At 32.1% G+C, this 26,817-nt stretch overlaps 1 protein-coding gene across 1 annotated transcript; it reads left to right on the top strand.

Annotated features, from left to right (window-relative positions):
- Positions 1-487: 487 nt before the first annotated feature.
- On the top strand, positions 488-22,993 carry LOC134691295 (bystin-like). Its single transcript, XM_063551748.1, has 10 exons — positions 488-688; positions 4,751-4,836; positions 10,387-10,495; positions 11,115-11,247; positions 13,639-13,781; positions 15,833-15,930; positions 16,352-16,430; positions 19,764-19,829; positions 20,569-20,777; positions 22,747-22,993. The coding sequence occupies exons 1-10, from the start codon at positions 542-544 to the stop codon at positions 22,976-22,978; spliced, it is 1,302 nt and encodes a 433-aa protein (XP_063407818.1). The 5' UTR covers positions 488-541; the 3' UTR covers positions 22,979-22,993.
- Positions 22,994-26,817: the final 3,824 nt, after the last annotated feature.

Genomic DNA, 26,817 nt, shown 5'->3' on the forward strand with positions numbered 1-26,817 from the left:
TGGATTAGGGGACACAGTCTATGTTCCCGGCCTCTTATGCTACTTCATATGATCGAATTATTATCGCATAGCCCCCTTAAAGAATCTTTAAAAGTATCACCCCAAACATTGGCTTGACAGCCCTTCCCCTACTTTTTAAAATCATTAATCTGCAATTGCAAAGTGTTTGAAAAATTATTTCCAAGGAAATTTATAAATTTAAGATTTACTCTAACTTAAGTGTTCTAGGCCATGCACTTTCCGTAGGGTTTATCAGTTTACGTGAGAGAGAACATTAAAATACAGCAATACCAAATTTATAATACTAAAAAAAATCATGACACCATGGTGAATTAGGCATGAACCAGTGTTTTATAATAAACTTTTAATGGTAATATGAAGTTAAATAGCAGTTATCAGCTGATTTTGATCACAGTATGATTCCGGTACTAATTTGTATAACACAATCTTTCCTTTATCCGCAAACTCTGGTAATTTTCGGAACTTCTTTGGACGAAACGATCTCTTCCATATTAATTGTCAACACGTGAAACCTGTAAACATGGGAAAGGCAAAGAAAGTTAAAGTATCTAAAACTGAGGGAGAAACCGACAAAACCCAAACACTTGCAGATCAGATCTTAACAGATAAATCAGTTAAACTCAAAGGCCGAAATAAAATTCGTAACAGGAAGGACGAAGATGATTCGGTATAAACATGATATAAAACATAATAAATATTTTTTAGGCATCGCATGTCATAAACTTAAAGCATAGGTCATTTCTGGGGTAAATAATAAATAAATAAGCTTTATATAGAGTTGGCAAGGTATAACAAACAGAGACAACATAAGCTCAAAAGAGCTTTTAACCAACTGCAGAGCTCCAGATAAGCTGCGTATATGCGTCATCACGCAATACAAATAATAAAAAACCCAATGCAATTGCCCATTGCAGGGTTCAAAAACCCAATTAATTCAAAGGAAAACCCAATTATATACCAAAACCATGAGTTATCAACCCTTTTATTGGCTACCGTTTGCGTTATTTACCCTTATCTGTTTACAGTCGTCGCGTAAATCTATTTTTATAATATTTATAATTGGAAATTTCCTTTCGTTCTAAAAAGAGATCCCTACATCAAGCAGCTAAAGTGGGTCCCTGTTGGAGTTTTTTCTTGCTCAATAGGTACACGTGTTTTTGAAAACATTTGGATCTTCTCGGCGTTTATCCGATTAGCGTGTGTCATGTAGTCATATTTTTTTCGCATTGCTCGGGATTTATCATAACATACATTGAATTAAAACGAAAGTGAATGTCCGTTAAAAATATTGAATAGAAGCATGTTTTCTGCTTCATTTGAAAAGCTGATGGAAAGTTATGATGATAACAAGACTCAGCCAGTGTTTTTAGGAAGCGTCCATGGAACGCACGAGCGTGTGTGTGTACCTTAACGAGAACATTGCTAATAAACACGGGGTTTCGTCAAAAACGAAATCAGTTGGAAAAAGTGAAATGGCCAAATCAATTATGACATGATATAGCATCAGAAACCAACATTTCTAATAAAAGACAACAAAACCCAGATTTATGTTAATTGAATAAAACAAAAACATTCAAGTATAATTAGAGTTTTTATACTATTTTTTTTTTATTTCACGGTTAATTAATGAATACACACACACAGGCACTGGTCTCACAATTTATTATATAAAGGTATAAAGACGAGTGCCTGTGAATACACATATCCGTTTTTGTGAGAAAATACAAAAATGGCCAAAAGGTTTGAAACGGGACACAAATTAATACTTCAATTGCTCCTCAGTGAATAAACCAAATAAAACAGCTAGCAAATAACCCTAACCCTTACCCTTAACCAAATAAAACAGCTAAACAAAGAAAGAAACATATTTAAGATGGAAAAAAATCTGGGGTTGATAGTGCCTAAATATTAATATTGTGTTGATGAAAAAACCCAATACATTAAGGAGCTTTGTGGTGAAAAACCCAATTTGGTATCAACCTGAGGGGTGAAGTGGAATTGATAATGCAATTAAAAAACTTTATCACCCAATTATATAAGAAAATGGTGGGTAAAACCCCCAATTTGTGAATTCTTATCTGGAGCTCTGGATATTTGCCCTGATTTTTATTCTTTTCTTATTGTTGTCTAGTTGCATTATTTTAAGTATTTGAATAAAATATGGTAAAGTTTGTTGAAAAATTGACAATATTTATATTGCCGCAATCAATTTATCATTTTTCCTTTGATTTGCAGAGTAGAAAACTGGAATACAATATACATGTATATACTGTATCTTTATTGATATTTGTTTACAAGATAATTGTATTATGTCAATCACAAATGTATACAGTACAACTAGTCTGAGAGTATAAATAAATGAACTTGTAAATCCATTTCATAATTAACAGTTCTTACATCATTGTTTTTATTAATTTCAAGCTGAATATTTTATCAAAAGAAAAGTTTGTTTTTATTATTAATCCATCGAAAGACAATGACATTAATCAGTGATTATTTTTTCATTGAACAATTAATGATCCGAAACAAGCCATAAACTTTAAATATTTCAATGTTTCCATAAATTTTCAAGAATATACAAGATATATACCATAGAAATATCCGAATAAGTTTATTCAACTTCAATGCTCTGAATATTAATATTTTTTATAGTAGAGCGAACAGACTCTATGAGCAAACGGACCTAGGGCGATCATGTCAGTCAGGGGTACTACTTGTACAAGTGTATTTTATTTACTTGAAGAAGTGAAAAAAAATATACACATATAAGTAAATAAATAATGCTTGAATAATCTCCCCTTAATTTTCTGAAAAGTTTACTTATACAAGTAAATTTTTCTTACAATCTCACAAAAATCCTTAAGTTTTGAGATGTAAAATCATGCCTTTAATGATTTTTCCCAGGTTTGCTCAAATTTTTTCATTTAAGTTCAATGTTTCATCTCATTAATTCATCAAAGAAACTCAAGGCAATCTAAAATTGCTCCTTTGGGGCTTGTAAATGAGCAGTGTTAAGAAGATAACAGACAAATGGGACTTTCATTGTCCATGAAATTACACTTGAATGATAAGTAAAGACATCTGCAAAGGGTACACAATTCAAAATTCTATTAGAGCAAAGAAATCTTCAGAATTTAAGAAAAGAAGAAAGGATAAAAAAATTTACCTATACAAGTAAAAAAATCTGAATGCGGAAGGGACATAAGTCAGCCATTTTTTTTTACTTATACAAGTAAATAAAATTCACTTGTATAAATATCCTACAAATTTACTTATATGTGTATATTTTTTTTTACTACTTTAAGTAAATAAAATACACTTGTACAAGTAGTACCCCTGACTGCATGTTATTAGGGCGAACGGTCCGAATACCAAGTCATACATGCAATATGCACAGTAAAAATCAGCTTAAAAGAAGTCTGAGTTAGAATACAATGTAGGTATCAAAAGAAACAAAGAAAAAATGACAAGACTTTATTTTATTATGATGCCTCTTATTTTCTGTAATAACTTGTTGAAGATTCATGTACATTGTAGCTATATACCTTTGGCTGTTCAATACCTTGGCAGTCCAATTAATTAGTGTAATAACCTCAACTTCAAAACAGCAGAAAAAAGTCCATATGAAACATTCATTCAAGAAAACAGCCTAATTTTTTTTGAGAAATGTGGTACACCATTTACTTCAAGGTCAATTGGTGTCATTGAACAATCAATTCTATATTCATTGTTATATGAAATTTTAAAAGAGCATAATTTAGGACATAGGAAAGTACGGGAAAATGCACAACTATTAAGCACATAAGCAACACGACCGGTGCCACATGTGGAGCAAGATCTGCTTACCCTTCCAGAGCACTTGAGATCACCCCTAGTTTTTTGGAAGGGTTCATGTTGTTTATTCTTTAGTTTTCTATGTTGTGTCATGTGTACTATTGTTTTTCTGTTGTTTTTTTTTCATTTTTAGCCATGGCATTGTCCGTTTGTTTTAGATTTATGAGTTTGACTGTCCCTTTGGTATCTTTCGTCCCTCTTTTGAAGATGTCTCATTGTTTATGATAATACACGACAATGTACATGTATAAGAGTAACAAATATTACAAACATTATCCAATGACAATCACAGAAATACATGTACATACAGGTTACTGACTTGGGATGTACATGGACAGTATGTAGTGGGATGAAATGTGTCTGTAAAGTTAAAAATAAAATGCCAGAATCAATGGGACACTTTGAAAACTGTCTAAATATGAGAAAATAAAGGGTGGCAGATAGGTGAAACTTGAAGAGAAAAATGAACAAATTGATGCCCCATTTATATAATTACAAGGCCATCAGTCGGCTCCCTAAGCAATGAAGCAGCACATCTATTTTGGGCGGCATCTATCTACTTTTTGATTTGGACAAACTCTGACATCCCATGGCCACATCTTGTCTGGCAAAAGAGCTGTACCACGTCAGATTTATCTCGAACTAGTGCATGTTGTAACAACACATCATAAGAAAACACTGGAAACATCAGTTGCTAATGGCTTACTTGTATATCTTTAGAACAAAATGAAGCAGAAATACAATAGATACAAAGTTACAAATGCAATACAAGAGTACTTTCAGTTTACATGTCTAATGACTTTGCCTAAAGATTTGCCAAAAGGCATGAATCTTTACTTATTTGATATTTAAATATTTAATATTAACAAAGCCTGTTTAATTTACTGTATTTTAGTATGTTGATGACAAGCTATCTAAGAAGATTTTGGAACAAGCAAGATTACAACAAGCAGAACTTGAAGAGGAACATGGAATTATAAGGTAGACAACAAACACTAAACAAACTTTGGTATAGGTAAATAGAAATCTATGAAATTTAAACACAAGGTTAATGACCACAAAAGAAAGGTTGGGATTGATTTTGGGAGTTTTGGTCTCAACAGTTTAGGAATTAGGTGCCAAAATTAAACTTGCTTGATTTAATCAAAAATTGAACGATTGGGGTTCTTTGATCATGTTGATATCTAACTGTGTATTTAGATTCTTAATTTTTATACAACCTCGTGGTATATTGCTATCACGTTGGCGTCGTCGTCCGAATACTTTTAGTTTTCACACTCTAACTTAAGTAAAAGTGAATAGAAATCTATGAAATTTTAAGTTCATTAGAACACATTCATTCCGTGTCAGAAACCTATGCTGTGTCAACTATTTAATCACAATCCAAATTTAGAGCTGGATTCAGCTTGAATGTTGTGTCCATACTTGCCCCAACCGTTCAGGGTTCAACCTCTGCGGTCGTATTAAGCTGCGCCCTGCTGGAGCATCTGGTTGGTTCTGTTTTCAAATTGATATACATTAAAGTCAAAAGGGTTCATAATTAAACTTAGTTTGAATTTTATAACAACAATTAAATTCTTGGGGTTCTTTGATATGCTGAATCTAAACATGCACTTAGATTTTTAAACGACCGCAAAATTTTCGTCGTATATTGCTATCACGTTGGCTTCGTCGTCGTCCGAATACTTTTAGTTTTCGCACTCTAACTTTAGCAAAAGTGAATAGAAATCTATGAAATTTTAACACAAGGTTTATGACCACAAAAGGAAGGTTGGGATTGATTTTGGGAGTTTTGATCCCAACATTTTCGGAATAAGGGGCCAAAAAGGGCCCAAATAAGCATTTTCTTGTTTTTCGCACATTAACTTTAGTAAAAGTAAATAGAAATCTATGAAATTTTGACACAAGGTTTGTGACCACAAAAGGAAGGTTAGGATTGATTTTGGGAGTTTTGGATCTAATAGTTTAGGAATCAGGGGCCAAAAAGGGGTCCAAATAAGCATTTTTTTTGGTTTTCCCATCATAACTTTAGTATAAGTTAATAGATATCTATGATATTTAAACACAAGGTTTATGACCATAAAAGGAAGGTTGGTATTGATTTGGGGAATTTTGGTCCAAACAGTTCAGGAATTAGGGGCCCAAAGGGTCCAAAATTAAACTTTGTTTGATTTCATCAAAATTGAATAATTGGGGTTCTTTGATATCCCGAATCTAACTGTGTATGTAGATTCTTAACTTTTGGTCCCGTTTTCAAATTGGTCTACATTAAGGTTCAAAGGGTCCAAAATTAAACTTGGTTTGATTTTGACAAAAAATGAATCCTTTGGGTTCTTTGATATGCTGAATCTAAAAATGTACTAAGTTTCTTGATTATTGGCACAGTTTTCAAGTTGGTCCAAATTGGGGTCCAAAATTAAACTTTGTTTGATTTCATCAAAAATTGAATAAATGGGGTTCTTTGATACGCCAAATCTAACTGTGTATGTAGATTCTTGATTTTTGGTCCTGTTTTCAAATTGGTCTACATTAAAGTCCAAAGGGTCCAAAATTAAACTTAGTTTGATTTTGACAAAAAATTAATCCGTTGGGTTCTTTGATATGCTGAATCTAAAAATGTACTAAGTTTCTTGATTATTGGCACAGTTTTCAAGTTGGTCCAAATCGGGGTCCAAAATTAAACTTTGTTTGATTTCATCAAAAATTGAATAAATGGGGTTCTTTGATGCGCCAAATCTAACTGTGTATGTAGATTCTTGATTTTTGGTCCTGTTTTCAAATTGGTCTACATTAAAGTCCAAAGGGTCCAAAATTAAACTTAGTTTGATTTTAACAAAAATTGAAATCATGGGGTTCTTTGATATGCTGAGTCCAAACATGTACTTAGATTTTTGATTATGGACCCAGTTTTCAAGTTGATCCAAATCAGGATCTAAAATTATTACATTAAGTATTGTGCAATAGCAAGTCTTTTCAATTGCACAGTATTGCGCAATGGCAAGAAATATCTAATTGCACAATATTGTGAAATAGCAAATTTTTTTTTAATTAGAGTTATCTTTCTTTGTCCAGAATAGTAAGCAAGAAATATCTAATTGCACAATATTGTGCAATAGCAAGATTTTTTTTTAATTGGAGTTATCTTTCTTTGTCTAGAATCAACTTAAATCTTTGTTATATACAATATACAATGTATATTCACTTTTTACTACCAACTGATAAATTAAAATAATCTTTACCATTCAGTGATAACAAGCAGTTTTTATACGACCGCAAATTTTGAAAAAAATTTCGTCGTATATTGCTATCACGTTGGCGTCGTCGTCGTCGTCGTTGTCCGAATACTTTTAGTTTTCGCACTCTAACTTTAGTAAAAGTGAATAGAAATCTATGAAATTTTAACACAAGGTTTATGACCATAAAAGGAAGGCTGGTATTGATTTTGGGAGTTTTGGTCCCAACATTTTAGGAATTAGGGGCCAAAAAGGGCCCAAATGAGCATTTTCTTGGTTTTTGCACTATAACTTTAGTTTAAGTTAATAGAAATCTATGAAATTTTGACACAATGTTTATGACCACAAAAGAAAGGTTGGGATTGATTTTGGGAGTTTTGGTTTCAACAGTTTAGGAATAAGGGGCCAAAAAAGGGCCCAAATAAGCATTTTTCTTGGTTTTCGCACAATAACTTTAGTTAAAGTAAATAGAAATCAATGAAATTTAAACACAATGTTTATGACCACAAAAGAAAGGTTGGTATTGATTTTGGGAGTTTCGGTCCCAACAGTTTAGGAATTAGGGGCCAAAAAAGGACCCAAATAAGCATTTTTCTTGGTTTTCGCACCATAGCGTTAGTATAAGTAAATAGAAATCTATGAAATTTAAACACAAGGTTTATGACTATAAAAGGAAGGTTGGTATTGATTTTGGGAGTTTTGGTCACAACAGTTAAGGAAAAAGGGGCCCAAAGGGTCCAAAATTAAACTTTGTTTGATTTCATCAAAATTGAATAATTGGGGTTCTTTAATATGCTGAATCTAAATGTGTATGTAGATTCTTAATTTTTGGTCCCGTTTTCAAATTGGTCTACATTAAGGTCCAAAGGGTCCAAAATTAAACTTAGTTTGATTTTAACAAAAATTGAAACCTTGGGGTTCTTTGATATGCTGAATCTAAAAATGTTCTTAGATTTTTGATTATTGGCCCAGTTTTCAAGTTGGCCCAAATCGAGGTCCAAAATTAAACATTGTTTGATTTCATCAAAAATTGAATAATTGGGGTTCTTTGATATGCCAAATCTAACTGTGTATGTAGATTCTTAATTTTTGGTCCAGTTTTAAAATTGGTCTAAATTAAAGTGCAAAGGGTCCAAAATTGAACTTAGTTTGATTTTAACAAAAATTGAAACCTTGGGGTTCTTTGATATGCTGAATCTAAAAATGTACTTAGATTTTTGATTATTGGCCCAGTTTTCAAGTTGGCCCAAATCGAGGTCCAAAATTAAACATTGTTTGATTTCATCAAAAATTGAATAATTGGGGTTCTTTGATATGCCAAATCTAACTGTGTATGTAGATTCTTAATTTTTGGTCCAGTTTTAAAATTGGTCTAAATTAAAGTGCAAAGGGTCCAAAATTGAACTAAGTTTGATTTTAACAAAAATTAAATTCTTGGGCCTCTTTGATATGCTGAATCTAAACATGTACTTAGATTTTTGATTATGGGCCCAGTTTTCAAGTTGGTCCAAATCAGGATCTAAAATTATTATATTAAGTATTGTGCAATAGCAAGTCTTTTCAATTGCACAGTATTGTGCAATGGCAAGAAATATCTAATTTCACAATATTTTGAAATAGCAAATTTTTTTTTTAATTAAGAGTTATCTTTCTTTGTCCAGTATAGTAAGCAAGAAATATCTGCAAGAATTTTTTTAATTGGAGTTATCTTTCTTTGTCCAGAATCAACTTAAATCTTTGTTATATACAATATACAATGTATATTCACTTTTTACTACCAACTGATAAATTTAAATACTCTTTACCATTCAGTGATAACAAGCAGTTTTTTTACATCTTAATATTTTATGATGTATTTAAATGAGTAGTAATTGTTGCAAATTCCATTAGAATATTTTAATTGAAATTAGTTTTGGAATAAGGGAAAGGGGGATGTGATTAAAAAATTGGGTTCAATTTTTCTCATTTGAAATTTCATAAATAAAAAGAAAATTTCTTCAAACATTTTTTTGAGAGGATTAATATTCAACAGCATAGTGAATTGCTCTAAGAGAAAACAAAATTTTTAAGTTCATTTGAATACATTCATTCTGTGTCAGAAACCTATGCTGTGTTAACTATTTAATCACAATCCAAATTTAGAGCGGAATCCAGCTTGAATGTTGTGTCCATACTTGCCCCAACCGTTCAGGGTTCAACCTCTGCGGTCGTATAAAGCTACGCCCTGCGGAGCATCTGGTTTTACATTTTATTTACAGTTTATTTTATGATGTATTTGAATGAGTAGTTATTGTTGCAAACTCCATTGGAAATTTTAATTGAGATTAGTTTTGGAATAAGGGAAAGGGGGATGTGATTAAAATAATTTGGTTCAATTTTTCTCATTTGAAATTTCATAAATAAAAAGAAAATTTCTTCAAACATTTTTTTGAGAGGATTGATATTCAACAGCATAGTGAATTGCTCTAAGAGATAAAAAATTTAAGTTCATTAGAACACATTCATTCTGTGTCAGAAACCTATGCTGTGTCAACTATTTAATCACAATTCAAATTTAGAGCTGAATCCAGCTTGAATGTTGTGTCCATACTTGCCCCAACCGTTCAGGGTTCAACCTCTACGGTCGTATAAAGCTACGCCCTGCAGAGCATCTGGTTTATTATGGACCCAGTTTTCAAGTTGGTCTAAATTGGGATCCAAAATTAAAAATTGTTTGATTTCAACAAAAATTGAAAATATGGGGTTCTTTGATATATGTGGAATTTAACCATGTATTTAGATTTTTGATATTTGGGCCCCTTTAACAAATTGGTCTACATTGAATTTTAAAGGGTCCAAAATTGAACTTTATTTGATTTCATCAAAAATTTGACTCTTGGGGTTCTTTGATATGTTGAATCTAACCATGTATTTAAATTTTGGATAATGGACCATAATAGGTAAATGTTCAATTTAAATTTTTAAGTTCTTAGACCACATTCGTTCTGTGTCAGAACCTACTATTCTGTATCAACAATTTAATCACAATCCGAATTCAGAGCTGTATCAAGCTTGAATGTTGTGTTTATACTTGCCCCAACTGTTCAGGATTCAACCTCTGTGGTCGTATCAAGCTGTGCCCTGAGGAGCATCTGGTTTGTTATTTGATAAAGGACTTTCTTGGTTTTGAATTTTTGTAAAAAAAATATAAATGTTGTGCAGTCTGTTTTATAAAGTGTTGTGTTTTATGAAGTGCAGGATTCTGATTAAAATTATACTTTTATACATATGTTTACATGAATATTGATTTTTTTTTTAGGTCCCAACCTGTAAAGAAAAAGACCACCTTGGATACAGGGCCACCACGAGATGATTCAGATTCTGACAATGATCTTGCCTCTGATAATGAAGAATTTTATGAAGACATTGTAAGTTAGGACTATATAAAAATGTATCATATGTGAAAAATTGTTTCTTTTGGCCTTCTTGGTTTTCCCACACTAAATTTGTTAAAGGGAAATAACTGGAGCTCACTCTATACTGCTTGTCTCATTGGCAATTATTCATATCATTTGAATTTGATGAAGATGTGGTTAGGATATTAAAAAAAATAAAATAAGGAGCAGTTATAAACTCTTAGTTGAATAGAAAAAGATGATAACATACATGTAGAAACTTCATAAGAAAGGGCAAGTAAAAAGGAATGTGTCCAGAGTTTCATGACTGACCCAAAATAAGGATTTCTTTAGAATTTTTTTATCAACATATCAGAAGTTGTTACTGGTAAATCATTTAAATTTCATTTTAAGAATTTAAGGAATTCTGACTAATTTTTTAGTAAATTTAGCAATTTTTTTTTATATGTCTGTTTTATTGCTTGCCAAATTTTTATAAACTTTTACAATAGGCTAGTATCAGTTATATCTGGGACAAGTTGTATTATGGTGGACAATAGACTTTTTTTAAAAGAGTTATGCCCCTTGGAAATATTAAATAAGTGGAAGGTGGGGGACTTAAGAACTTTTTTTTCTTTTTAATGTTTCGCAGGAAGTGGATGAAGATGATGAGAAAGCCTTACAAATGTTCATGTCCAACGAGCCGGTCAAACAAAGAACTCTGGCCGATATCATAATGGAGAAAATCACAGAGAAGAAGACAGAAGTACAAACACAAATGTCAGGTAAATATTCAGTCAGGGGACTTACTTACATGAGTGATTTTCTAAATCACTGATTCAAGTAACATTATTTCCACAAAGGTTGGGAGTAAGAGTTGTCTTTCTTTAATAATCTCCTATCTAAGTAGTACAAATTAATCACTAGAAGAAGTGATTTAATTTTATTGTTACTTTAAATATAGAATACTAATGATCCAGGGACTAATTACGTTTCTAAAATTATCAGAACCAACATCTGTGTTGATAGGATGACCAGGTCATTTCAAGTTATGACCTTGTACTGAATCTAGGTAATGACATGAAATGTTTAAGTATCATACATCAATTTCCTTCCCAAACATCACTACTTTAAGTATCATTATCTTAATAACCCCCACTAATTTCAACACCCTGTGTATTCCTGTTGTAGGCGAAATAAAATGGAGAATGGAAATGGGGAATGTATTAATTTTCCTAAAGTGATGCTAACAAATCCTAAAGAGAAAATGCCGTAGACTTATTAAGCATAACAAATGGTGAATTAGTATTTTCTTTTTTACTTGCATATATAAATTTTGAGACACATAATTTTCTTTAAACTGCTCACATTTTATATTCAGCATTATTTCTGTTTATTTTTAAGCAAGTATGTCTCTTCTCATAAAAAAATATAATTTACCGATGAACTTAAAAATCTAGTCTAGTTTTTGTTAAAAAACTTTAAAGAATTAACAACAACATTCTGCTTTGAAATCTTTTATTTGTTTCAAGCAATTCTGTAATCGTAAAAAGAAAATGGCGTGGTCTCTTTAGCATAACAAATAGTGAATAATATTTTCTTTTTTACTTGTATACAAAACTTTGAGACATGTAATTTCCTTTAAACTGCCCACATTTATTCAGTGTTAGTCTCCATTTATTTTTACACAAGTATATTTCTTTTGTAAATTAAATATTGATTTACTCGTGTTACTGAACAGAAAAAAAACGAGGTACACATCAAATATAGTTTTTTTCTTCAATAAAACTATTTTAAAATGTACAGTGAAAGAATTAACAATAACATTTTGCTTTTAAATCTTTAATTTGTTTCAAGCAATCAGAAATATAACCTGGTTATCAATAGACAGGAAATACAACTTTTTTTTTTTTCATTTACATAAGTAATCTCACATACCTTGACTGTAGCTTGTCGACATAGATCAGAAGGATTAGGGCAATAAGTTACCTGGTGTGACAGCGTGTCACACCGGACTAGGAGAAATGTTGCTATTAAACTAAACAAAAGGTAGCGAATGTACGCAGAAGTCGGAGGGAATGCTCCCAAATTTCTCTGAGGATTAAGGCCAGTCAGAGATATAACATTTTTTAATTCTTTGTCAATTTATTCCTTTCTGCACCCGTTGTATAAAAAATTTAACCAACATGTGGTTTGTTTGATCTCAGGTTTTCGATGGTGAAAATCTGATTATGACGTCGAATTTTCTTGCTTTCCTTGCTTTCCTCTGAATTTCCTATTGTGACGGCATGGAAAAATGCGACCATGCCTGATGACGTCACATAAGAAAGAACACATCTTTTTCAGATCATTCGAAAAAAAGGAATAAGTTTGCCTGCATATTGTTTGAAAATAATTAAAGAAACACATGCTCTGGTCATTATTTCTTACAATAAATTAAAATACATTGTAATTAAGCATGATGCATGTCTGAGCAAATGCTTTGAAGTGATATAGAGAAGCTGTGATAACACCCTTTAGTTATTACAGGTATTTTTTTTCTGTAATAACATATAAATGTAGGTGTACTATGCAAAATTGGCAAATTATGAACTGTATCTTTCAATAGTTAAGTATACATAAAGACAATAGTAATATCAATAGAACTTGTTTACATTTTAACTAAACTGATGATGTATATTGTCCCTTTGCAAACATGTAACAGACGTATGTTATCACAGTTCTATGATTTTGTAGTCCACAATAACAAATGTATGTTCTTTTTCTGTAATAACCCTATAGAGTTACATCACTGACTGTAGGGAGGGATGTCAGAGTTTCCTGGTGTCACACCAAGTAAAACTAAGTGTTTGTAGTTTGGGAAGGCTTTCACAAAATCTGTACTGTCATGACTGTATGTCTCATTTACTTTTTGTGCTGACATGAATTATCATTGATACGGTAATATATATAAAATAACTGTTTACCAAATTTTGAATTTTTGAAATACTAAGTCGTAAATTACCTTAGCTGTATTTGGCAAAACTTTTAGGAATTTTTGTCTTTTGTAGACGAAACACCCGTCTGGCATATATACAAAATTTAGTCCTGGTATCTATGATGAGTTTATTTAATATTTTAGCACATATCCATGTTTTAAGATTAATTATTAATCTTTTAATTTTTACTATTTTCAGATAATGCCAGTGTAAATATGCAACAGTTAGACGAGAGAGTTGTTGGCATGTATAAAAGTATTAGACAGATTTTACAGAAATATAGAAGTGGAAAGCTCCCTAAAGCCTTTAAAGTTATCCCAAATTTACAGAACTGGGAACAGGTATACAAATTATTTTGATTACATTTTGAAGTCATCCCTATAGGCCATAGTAGGTCAAGCAGTTGAAAGAAGAAATTTGATTGCAATATATTTAATTATTTAAGCATCCATGACAAGATGGGCCAAGATGGCAACATCAAATTAAGAATATTCATTATTTTTGCAGTTGACTTAACATTTCACCATCTTTAGATAAACCAGTTTTGAAAATAATCAGTCCAGCCAGATTTCAATGAGATAACAAGAATGTTTTAATTATTTTTCCTAGAATTTTTTTTTTCTGCTTTCTGTTTGCTATTTTTACTGGGCCGCACCACTTCCAGTAAACATGATATCCTTCCACTTTCCTGGATTGATTTCCCCAAAAGATGCAAGATTTTTTTAAAAGTCTATATATTGTGTTGTTCCGATGATCTGAATAAGTCGGAAATCAGTGTGTTGGGACTGGCGATGTCGATAATCGATTGGGATTTTGTTCAATCGATTGTCGTTAAAGTTTCCGGACTTTGAGCTTGTCAACTTCCAGTCCGTTTATTGTTTGCATTTCATATATGCGCAGTCAAACAATATTAACAAAAAATATCAGTCGATGACAGTAACAATGTCAAACATCCTATAATTAAAGAAATAACTAATTTCCTTCTTTATAAACGTGACAAAAAGCATTTGCAGATTGATGGAATGGTATTTAAGATTAATAACTTTGTATGAAATACTTTCTTTCAATACCGGTACTTGTTACTTGAGAGCGTACAAATAATTCTGATTTTAGACAAAATAATTCCGTTGCTTCATTAAAACGTGTTGCAAGTTGCCTTTTATAAATGTGTTATCCATTTGTAGCATCAAAAACGTCATATTCCTTTCCAGATTGCTTGCCAAACATCGTTTACTTTTGTAAATTTTCCGAAATTTGTCCGCCATTTATAAAAATATAAAAATCACGAATCGGATACGGTTCAACTATGTAAAAATTCCGCATTCTTGCAATTATAAGTTCAGACGCAAGAATGACACAATTGAAAGAAAATAATGATAACAAAAGTAATAAAAGTGTTCTACACGAATTAACAGACATTGGCTTAATAGTTTATACCCATGTATACTGTGAAATGCAAATGCATTGTATTATTTTTTTCTGGTAATTTTAAATTTCTAAAAGTTAAAAAAACTTTATATATCTTTTCCTAATTTGAAGCATTCAAATGTTTATACAGCTATGTTATTGAATTTTTTTTGTGAGTTTCACCATTGAAATTTAGAAATGTTAGTGTCACTGTTGGTAATTATGAGATAAAATATGTTCAATATGAATCTTGATTCTTATTAATTCATTGTTTTAACTGCTAAATAGATAATTATCAAAGGTACCAGAATTATAATTTAGTAGTTAGTACGCCAGAATATGAAATGGAAACAAAAGATCAAATATGAATATATAAACTCTGCAATGATATGGATATACACATTAGACAAGTACAATGAGACTAAATGCATGATTTCTTTTAAAAAAAGAGGGCAAGGTGTAATGATCCGATTATAACCGATAGTCGGTTGGTTGCTGTCAACCGATTGTAATAGATAATCGGTTGGTAATTTCAACCGATTATCCAACACTATCTATATATATGTTTCAACTCAGCATAAACCTATAATCAAACAGAAAAAATTGAGTTCAGAAAAAAATTCGGAAAAAAATGCACTATTTTGTTCCCTCCATGTTTTGACGTGCACTGGAAACTGGAGTTGTAATAGAAGACTGGTACCTGAACTAGTTTCTCTATAAGTTTCCTTGTACTAGCTGTAGAGTTTGATAAATTTTACAAGATTATGAACATTTAAAACATGTTTGAGTTGTCATTTCAGATATTGTATTTAATCGAGATGTGGTCAGAAGCATCTATGTACCAGGCCACTAGAATATTTACCTCTAATTAAATGTATTATTTCAGATATTGTATTTAACAGAACCTGAGACTTGGTCAGCAGCCTCTATGTACCAGGCTACCAGAATATTTACCTCTAATTTAAATGTACATGTATTATTTCAGATATTGTATTTAACAGAACCTGAGACTTGGTCAGCAGCCTCTATGTACCAGGCTACCAGAATATTTGTTTCTAATCTAAATGCAAAAATGGCACAGAGGTAAATGTAACAACAAAACTTGAGTCGTGATCAATCTTAATCATAAGATTTTTTGTAAATTCAACTCCAGACCTGTGTTTTGTCTACAAAAAACACATCATTGATGATGTAATGATAAACATTAATTAAAGATAAAAGTCTCAAAAAGTTGAAAAAATAGTTTAAACTTTCATCAGAGTCACTGTATTGCAGTTTGCCTACCAGTTAACATCATATTTGAAATTTTAATCCTGGTATCTATGATGAGTTCATTTACGATATTGAAATGTTTAATTGATTATTGTTTATGGATTTTCAAATTTAAGGTTTAAAAGAAATAATAACAAAAAAACTCTTTGAAAGGAAACTTTCCTTGCATGACAATAATTTTCCAACTACAAGTATAAAATGGTAAATTATAATCGAGAATATATTTTTTCAGATTTTTCAATTTGGTTTTATTTCCAAGAATAAGAGATGACATTTCAGAATTTAGACGACTCAATTTTCATTTGTATATGGTGAGTACAAAAACCAAAATATTATTAAGTGGGGATGGTATGGATTATTTTGATAAAATATTACTGTAAATTCAGAAATTATTCCAAGCATTATTATTGCGATTTTGTCGATTAACAATTTTTGCGATATTGAGTAAAATCTGGTTGAATTCATATAAAAAAAAATTAAAAATGTGAGTTTAAATTATTGCCATAATAACCTGTGGCAATTTTTCACAATAAAAAAAAACATTGCAATAATTTTTAAATTTTCAACATCAGTTCATCTTTAGATCAATGACAATCTAATAATAATACAAATTATGTATATGCAAGCTTTGCCTATAAGGATCTTACGTAATTCAGCTTTTTACTTTCTGATCTGGTAAATATTACCTTAGCCAATGAAATGTCTGCCTGCAAATTTTTGAAGATGCGTATCAATTTTACAAAATCAGAGGAACAGAAAATAGAACTAAGCATTTTCTTATCCTTGCAAGCCATGCATGGACACAGGTTCTGTATCTAAACAGGTTGAATCATTAAAAAAATAAAGTTATGCACATTTTAATTTAATTGGTATACACATTGCATGTATTTCAACTTGCACATTTTTCTTCTGTAACTATTGGACATCTGTTGGTCCACTCTCGCTCAACTCTTAACTGTAATATGGTCCAATTGAAAAACTGAAATAAACAGAGCATTAATCCATTGTATTTAATAAAATAGACAAAAAACAGTAATGTTTAAGGGTCATTCCAATACAGGGTTTGTTGCAATGTCACATCTACAATAATTCAATTTTTAGGTTTGTCTGTCCCATATCAGGTTAAATGTTTTGGTTTGTCTGTCCCATATCAGGTTAAATTTTTTGGTTTGTCTGTCCCATATCAGGTGAATTTTTTTGGTTTGTCCGTCCCATATCAGGTTAAATTTTTAGGTTTGTCTGTCCCATATTGGGTTAAATATTTTGGTTATTAGAATAAAAGATAGTTTACAATGAAGTTGTCATTATAACTTGAAACTAAATGGACATGCGCCAGTAAGCAGAGAAAACTATAACACATGTGATCGTTAGAAAGGCACATTTAATAATGATCATGAGGCGGTAAACAGTAAAGGGAAATAACCCATCAATCATACATGTATAATCATGAAACATGGAGTAAGGGAGATAATACATGTGACAATTAATACATTACATTGGCAATAAAATTGAGAAAGGAAATGGTGAATATGTCAAAGGGACAACCACCCGACCATAGAGCAAACAACAGATGAAGGCAACCAATGGGTCTTCAATGTAGAGAGAATTCCCGCACCCGAAGGTGTCCTTCAGCTGGCCCCTAAAATATGCATAATAGTACAGTGATAATGGACGTCATACTAAACTCTGAATTATACACAAGAAACTAAAATTTAAAATCATACAAGACTAACAAAGGCCAGAGGCTCCTGACTTGGGACAGGCGCAAAATTGCGGCGGGTTAAACATGCAATGCATGTTTATTTGATGAGAATTTTATAAATAAATGTCAAACCTATGAACCTGATTTTACAGTTCAATGACTAAGAAAAATTTTAGTGCAAGTTATGATGGTTTCCAATGCACATGTATTCATCAGTGCTTTGGATTATAATTCGGAGTTTAGTATGATGTCCATTATCTCTGTACCAGGGCTTCCAAATTTTTTCTGAGCCAGCTAGACATTTTATATTTGATCTGAATTTTAATCCCCAAGACTAAGTCACAAAAGGCAATTATGGTAATCAGATGGCCATCCCAATGATTGACATTAGATTAAAAACGATATTAAACTTTACTTTGATATGAATTTGATGTTCTGACATAAACTGATAAAATTAGCATTGTATCACTCAAAGTGTGCACATCAGCGTGTTCATATCTGCATTAGACTCTTTATTTGTGCAAAATGAAGTTGTCTAGAACTTTATTTTCTTTTTCAAAGTCACATTTTTAAAAACTGGATGTTGACTTGACAATGGTAAAACATGGACCATAAACGGATACGTAAAATCTGTGTACGTTTACATAGCACGACTGAGCGAAGAAGCTCTTTCCACGTTATTTCTTCAACAAAATACTTGAAATGAACGTTAGGTACAGGTATCAATGATAGTTTTAGAACTTTGAAGAAATGTAAGATGCATAATTGAATTTTCCACCTGTGCACATGCGCACACGTGTTCTTGTTCATACAATGTAGTTCTGACGATTTTTTTATGTAAAACCTTTTTAAATGTTTCATCAAATCAAGTTTATAAATGTATTTATTATAAATTTGATCTTTTGGACTAAATCAATTAGATACAAACCGCTGAAATGTACGAAAGTAATTGTGAATGGACCGATTAATTTATACGATGTCCGGTACTGAAATTAGTTTACCTGTCACCTGAACAGGTATAGTTTTCAGCTGTCCAACAACTAATTAGCCTTGATTAAAATTAGAAAGTATTGAAGTAAGGGTTGTTTTGATAGTAATTAATCAACATGTCACTTTTATGACCGGAAATGTATGGCTGTTTCAGGCAAAATGTTGGGTCAAAAAGATGGTGAATTATATGACCGAAAAAGCCTTGAAAACGGTCATTTACCGGACATTATACAAATGACCGGAATATATGACCGTTTTGGAAGCCCTGCTCTGTACTAGTATACATATTTTTTAAGGGGCCAACTGAAGGATGCTTACAGGTGCGGGAGTTTCTCACTACATTGAAGACCCATTGGTGGTCTTCGGGTGTTGTCTGCTCTATGGTCGGGTTAATTTGTTGTCGCTATGACACATTCCCCATTTCCTGTCTCAATCTAAAAATTGTAGGTTAGTCCAGTCACCATAGACAACTATTTTATAATTTGAACCACTAAAAAGTCCATTTGCCAACTACTGATTTGATTCTATTATTACACACTTTTTAAACAAATTACTTCCCTTTGTCAGACTGGTTCCATACCGGACAAAATTGGTTTTTGCCAATGCAAAGGATGATGAATTGAAAGTGATGGATCTACGTTTTAACTAATTGTTCATGCAAAATAATTTCAGATGTCAAAAGTATTTAGCTAAGCAACAAATTAATGTAATTAAAAGATTTGAAAACCTTATAGATTACTCACATTACACACAGGTAAATTTGCTCTTTTTGCTAGCTCTCCATTGTAAATAAAAATAAAGGGAGACAACAAAAATAAAGGTCTCTAATTATAGGGTCGATAACGGAAATTGGCAAATAGCCTATTGATCATAAAGAACCTTACACTACAACAAAGCTCTTTCTTTTCAGACATTAGGATTATATATTTATGATAATGTTACTCTTTTGCAGGCTGTCAAAAAATCCCTATTCAAACCAGCTGCCTTTTTTAAAGGTATATTACTACCACTGTGTGAGGTGAGTAATATAAACCAGTATATTGTTTATTACAGTCTTTGCACTAACACCAATAGTTGAACATAAGCCCTTTCCAGAGATTCAAATTTATTCTGAATTTATTATTTGCAGTTGGTTATCTCCCTGTTCATGAAGTAAAACTTTGATTTTTTTTTTCCTTTTTTTTTTGATTTTTTTTTTTTTATCCCTGTTGATTTAAAGATAATATTTTGGTTAATATAAATAGAAAATTATTAGTATTATTTTGTTTCTTCCAACATACCGGTTACCAAACTTTTATAAAGCTTTAAATGTCTGAATGCTAAAGAAATGCATTGTATTCTATTTCAATTCTTACCATTGCTCAGCACTGCAAATAACCATATTTAGAATAGAAAATGAAAATTTGGAATGTGTCAAAGAGACAAGAATCTTCTAAAGAGAAAACAAAGTTCAACACTACTAGTTGGTCCTCATTGCAGCTAGAAAACCCGCATCAAGAGGCAGGGTTCAGATGGTTTTGAGTAGGTACAGGGAAAGCCAGAAAAGCAATCGAGTTGAGATGACCAATGATTATCTGTTTATAACTATTTTAGCTTTGACCACATTTTTAATTTCTTTGACAACTGCTCATGCACCCTAAGTATAAATAAATACACAACAAAACACACAGTTTCATTCTATTTTAAAGAATTTTAAAAAGTGAAGTTAAATTCTATTTAAAAGAATTTTAAAAACTGAATTTTTTTTCAATTGACAGTCAGGAAATTGTACACTAAGAGAGGCAGTGATTGTAGCTAGTATCTTATCAAAGAATTCAATACCCATGTTACATTCAGCAGCGGCCATCTTGAAAATAGCAGAAATGGACTATAATGGTGCAAACAGTATATTTCTTAGGACATTATTGGATAAAAAATATGCCCTTCCATTCAGAGTAATAGATGCTGTTGTTTTTCATTTTCTAAGGTAAGTTAATCTACTCACAAAACTAGTCAAACATGAATAAAGATTTGGATTTCACATGGAGTAGTATTCACATGGAGTAGTATTCACATGGGGTAGTATTCACATGGAGTAGTATATTCACATGGAGTAGTATTCACATGGAGTAGTATTCACATGGGGTAGTATTCACATGGAGTAGTATTCACATGGGATATTCACATGGAGTAGTATTCACATGGAGTAGTATTCACATGGGGTAGTATTCACATGGAGTAGTATTCACATGGGGTAGTATTCACATGGAGTAGTATTCACATGGGGTAGTATTCACATGGAGTAGTATTTACATGGAGTAGTATTCACATGGAGTAGTATTCACATGGGGTAGTATTCACATGGAGTAGTATTCACATGGAGTAGTATTCACATGGAGTAGTATTCAACAATATGCTGTAAGTTCAGAAATGTTGGGCCACAATTAAAAATATTTTGGTTTGTTTGAACCCTACCCAAAGGTTGAGACAGTGGGTAGGTAGGTAGGCATTTTCTTTTTTTTTTTTCAAAAAGAGAAATTAAACTATCAGTTGTTTATTAGTCTTCATGCCTATCTCATTGAAAAAAAACTTCTTCAAATCATGACAATAAAAGAGTTTGAGTAGGCAGCTTTAATCTGGGTAGGTAGTGTTTGGGCAAACAAACCTATTCTTTTTTATGGCATTGGGGTGTAATAGTTCCTGTAATTGATGAAAAGTGGACAAAAAACATGAATTTCATTATTCCGTTTTCAGGAAAAATTAGCTACAACAAAAAAAAAAAGCAAGACAGCAACAAGATTACAAACTGATTTCCCAAAATTAGAAAAGTATATGTCAAGGTTAAGAATTCCTACATTAACCTACCAAATGACATTTATCTTCAAAAGTTCTTAGAAAGAGATTGAGTTGCACATATTATTTATTAACAAATAAATACATGAAACAAATTCTTTTTCTTGTACCTCCCCATGTCAGATATGTGGATTCATTAATATTTGTTGGATACCAATTTTCGTGGATTTCATGGGTATAGGGGAACCACAAATTTAAATACTAACAAATTGACAATTTTCTAAAGGAATGTAAGCAGAATTTGCAAAAACCATGAAATTAAATATCCACGAATATGCAAGCTTTACTGAATCCACTAAATTAAAATTGGTACCCACGAAAATAAATGTATCCACTAAAATTTGTACCCACAAAAATAAATGAATCCACAGTGTGTGAACATAGAAAAATAAGCAGGATCATAAATAGATTTTGCTATATCAAACTAGGATCATTCTTCTCACTGTGTTAGCTAGAAAGGGCTAAAAAAAAAGTACATGATAAAGGTCAGATGTACTATTCTCGTCACTTGACATATGTCATCATCCTTATCAGGGACGGATCCAGCCATTTTAAAAAAGGGGGGTTCTCCCAACCCAGAACAAAAAGGGGGGGGGGGTGTGTTCCAACTATATGTCCCCATTCAAATGCATTGATCGTCCAACCCTAGACCCCCCCTGGATCCGCCAATGCTTTTTTTTTTTACAAAACTCTTCTCCCCTATTACTACTGAACCATTTCAAACCAAACTTTCTACACATTCGTTATTATTATTTTAGATGCTTGTATATTCGAAATACATGTACAAAGGAACAAAAGGTTGTTCTGCAAGTTTATAAATTAATTCCTACATAACTTTTGAAATGTCAATTTGAATTTGGTCGTAGTCACTTTTACTGTTCCACAGTTGTGTCCCTTCATCATGTTTAAAACATTATATGCAAGGGGGCATTATTTGTGTCCAAAAGACACTTTTCTCAATTTCTGTATTTTTAAGTTTTTAATTATCGTTCCTTATCAATGAATTATATAATATATTTTATTATTACAGTTTTACAAAAGATAAAGGATTGCTCCCTGTTTACCTTATCAACCATATGTACATGATATTTTTCATTTTTCAGTTTCACAAAAGATAAAAGATTGCTCCCTGTGTTGTGGCATCAGTGTTTATTGACATTTGTACAGAGATATAAAGAGGACATTTCATGTGAACAATGTGAGGCTTTAATGGATCTCTTACGAGCACAAGTACACGAACAGATAACTCCAGAAGTCAGACGGGAGCTAATGAATTCAAAGCGGAGAGATTTAGAAATTGGGGAGACTTCGGCAGGAGCTATGGCCTTGCAATAAATTTTGTAAACATTCTGAAGGAATTTGATCATTGTGATTATACTGATGATCTGTTGATTTATATGCCAATTTATTCATTGTAACTGTCCCTGTTTTCAGGATGAGCCATGTTTGTCTTAAGCATTTTCATTTGAAGATGGTTTTGATCTCATTCGACCTGACCCATTTTGAGAACCATAACTTTTATTGATATTTTCTAAAAGTGTATGGGTAGTTTTAACCAGACTTGACCAGAGTTATATAGGTTTTCCTCTTCATAGTTCCATAAGGTACACAAACTACCAATCATCATTGTTTACACATTTGTACAGCTGCTATAAAGAAATAATCAACCTCTGGTTGACAATATTAATGGTGCAGTCTCTGATACAAAATTGTTGAACTGTAAATACTGAATGCTTTGGCTAAATTAAACACTCACATTTTCAAATTTGACAGATATTTGTGTGAGTCCCTCTGTTTGTATGTCTGTTTGTTCTCCTTTGTGTTTCTGTCTATTATTTATTTGCACAAGTCTTGTTTTCAATAGTTCAACTAACAACACATGGTTAAAATTAAAAGACAAACAAGCAAAGATACACAACTTAGACAACTAATTCTTTAGCAACACGAAGCCCATAAAAACCTGAGACTTAAATTATAAGACAGAACACACCAACTTCTAAGATATGACTATTTCAACTTCAAGGGTGTGGAGGGGGTGGTGTTATGTATTTTCCCCAAAATGTTGACAGACTATTTGTATGTGTCAATTCCTAAAATTCCAATGATTGATCACAATCAAGACTTGTGCAAACAAATGACAAAAAAACAAGCTGGAATTTAACTATAATACAAGTGCCACTGAGACAACTCTCCATCCAAGTTGCTATATATAAAAAGTAATCAATTATAGGTAGTGTTGTCAAATTGTACACGTTTGCCTAACCGGTTACTCGGATAATCGTTCGACCGATTAACCGGTTAACCGGTAGTTTAAGTTGGTTTTTGAAAGCCTTATCAATATAATCCTCAACATAGATATCAGATGTGGTATGAGTGTCATTTGACAACCTTTTATCCGAGACATAAATACGCTTTTAGAATGAAGTTTTTCCTTTAGCATTATAAGGCTTGTCCGTGAGGATTCCTGGCGTATCAACTATAGCGTTTGTACCAACTTCAGATTGAAAAAAAAATCTGAATCTCGTAGAATTGAATGTCATATGTCTGAAACCGATTATGCTTTCCTTTTCTCTATTTGTCTCCGAAAATAATGCGGTGTGTTTCAATTTAAAATGATTAATTGTAAAAAGAGAAGATGTGGTATGATTGCCAATAAGACAATTCTCCACTAGAGACAAAAATGACACAGAAATTAAAAACTAGGTCATCGTACGACCTGTTTCTTTATGATGTTTGCTTTTTTCTTAAAGCTTATTACTCGAACTAACACGTATACGTTGAGTACATTCACATTAGTTTGCATTTCACAATTTTTTTAATTTAAAGTAAGACTAACCTTTGCACTACGGAGGTTGCACAATTAGATGTAGGTTTACACAATATTAGATCAAAAACGAAATAATGAAGTAATTAGTAAAATTTAATCTCATTACTGATTTGAAGTTACTGTTAAAAAAACATGTATACTAATTATGTTTCTTTAAGAAACTGCCCCGTAGTCTAATCAATTTTTTTTTATGATGCACTATAGCAATCAATTTACTTGACAATTGATCTGTCAAATTAATTACACCGACGACAATTTTTATGATTTCAATACAGATCTATATCAAATCTATCAAAATCTATCAAAAGTCCGGTTAACCGGTTAGCGTTTTTGGTATTCGGTATTCGGTCGTTCGACCGATTAACCGGTTAATCGTTGACAACACTAATTATAGGTCAAAGTACAGCCTTCAACACAGACCCTTGGCTCACAGAAAAGCAAGCTATTACAGCACATTTCAGTCAGTATGTAGCTAATGGTAATATCTTTGGTTAGGTTGCTTGTTAGCTGAACCTTGAAGTCATTGTTAGGTAAGGCAAACTTCCCTCCTTTTATAATAGACTAGCCCAACACATAAAAAAATTATCTCTCTGTAGGACTAAGCTACTTAAAAAGGAGGGAAGTTTACCTTGCCTAACCGGACTTCCCCTTGGGAGTTTTTAGTAAGATTAACACTAAGCTTAGCTTGTATCAACCCCTCGGGTAACCATAGAGCTCAGCGAGACAGGCCAAATAACACTTTACCATTCACGTTGTTGCATTTACTCACGAACCATTCATTCTAAGCTTTTCAAATTTTAATATGTTGATACTGATGACAAAATGGAGGTCAAATTTGATATTGACGATTTTCACTTTCACTTATCATCAGTAATGGTTCTGTCGTTGTTACAGCCTCTTGTTTTTAATATAGATTAGAATGTTTTGAATTTTTGTACACTTGACCCTTTATAGTCGGCTTTTTCTGTGAGCCAAGGGTCCGTGTTGAAGGCTGTACTTTGACCTATAATTGTTTATTTTTTATATATTGCGACTTGGTTGGAGAATTGTCTCAGTGGCACTAATATTATAGTTAAATTCCAGCTTGTTTTGTGTCGGTACTAGTGAAACAATCGACATATATATATATCTCTCTAATTCTTCGTCAATTTATCCCTTTCTGCACCCATTGTATAAAAAAAATAATCAACGTGTGGTTCGGTTGATCTCAGTTCTTCATTGGTCAAAATGCGATAGTGACATCGAATTTTCTTGTTTTCCTCTGAATTTCCTATCGTGACGGCATGAAAAAAGGCGACCATGTCTGATGACATCACATAGAAAGAATACATCTTTTTGCAGATCAGTCGCAAAGAAGGAATAAGTTTGCCTGCATATTGTTTGACAATCATTAGAGAAACAGATTCCACCACCAAATCGTGTAACCCGATATTTACCCATTCTAGACAGTTATATTTGAAAATTTAACTGTCTCGGGTGGATAAATATCATACTACACTCAATGAAGTGGTAGAATCTATATATATATATATATATATATGTGTGTGTTGTTAGATGTAGTTAGTACTTGGTTTGTATATCCTTATATTTGTCAATTTCAAAGGGGCGTTATGGTTTTTTCTCCATGTCAGGAATTTTCAAACAAAGTGTAAACATAGTTCTGTTTATATTTCAATATATACTATCAGTCAAATTATTTGTTCAATATTTTACACAATAAGGTAGTAGGAAAATCTGGATTCAGAATATTTTTTTTTGTATTCTGCTTGACCACAATCTTTTTTTTCTTCAAATTGGGTAATAGAATATATTTTTTTAGGGAAAATTCATAACTCCAACCCACTCCCCCACCCTTGAAGTTGAAATAGTCATATCTTGACGTTGGTGTGTTCTGTCTTATAATTTAAGACTCAGTTTTTTGTGGGCTTCGTGTTGCTAATTCGTATGTTGTCTAAGTTGTGTATCATGTTATGTTGCTTGTTTGTCTTTTTATTTTTAACCAAGCTGTTGTTAGTTAAATTATTGAAAAAAGACTTGTGCAAATAAATGATAGACAGAGACACAAAGACGAACAAACAGACATACAAATAGAGAGACTCACATAACAATGGATACTGAATGAAGAATACAAGATCAACTGAGACCATTACAGCACATTTCAGTCAAGGTGTCAGTCCCAGCTAACCTCGTCTAGGCCCAGATATCAGGCGCATTGCCTTGCTCGTTCCGTGGTAAGAGGGAGATGTCATCGAGGAAGAGGCTGGAAGTACCCAACTGTTACGTCATGTCATGTGTCCCTTCGGATCCCTCGGTGATGTACCAGTACCCTTGTGACAGGTTGGGGAAA

This window comes from Mytilus trossulus, chromosome 11 (assembly GCF_036588685.1).
Source record: "Mytilus trossulus isolate FHL-02 chromosome 11, PNRI_Mtr1.1.1.hap1, whole genome shotgun sequence".
NCBI lineage: Eukaryota > Metazoa > Mollusca > Bivalvia > Mytilida > Mytilidae > Mytilus > Mytilus trossulus.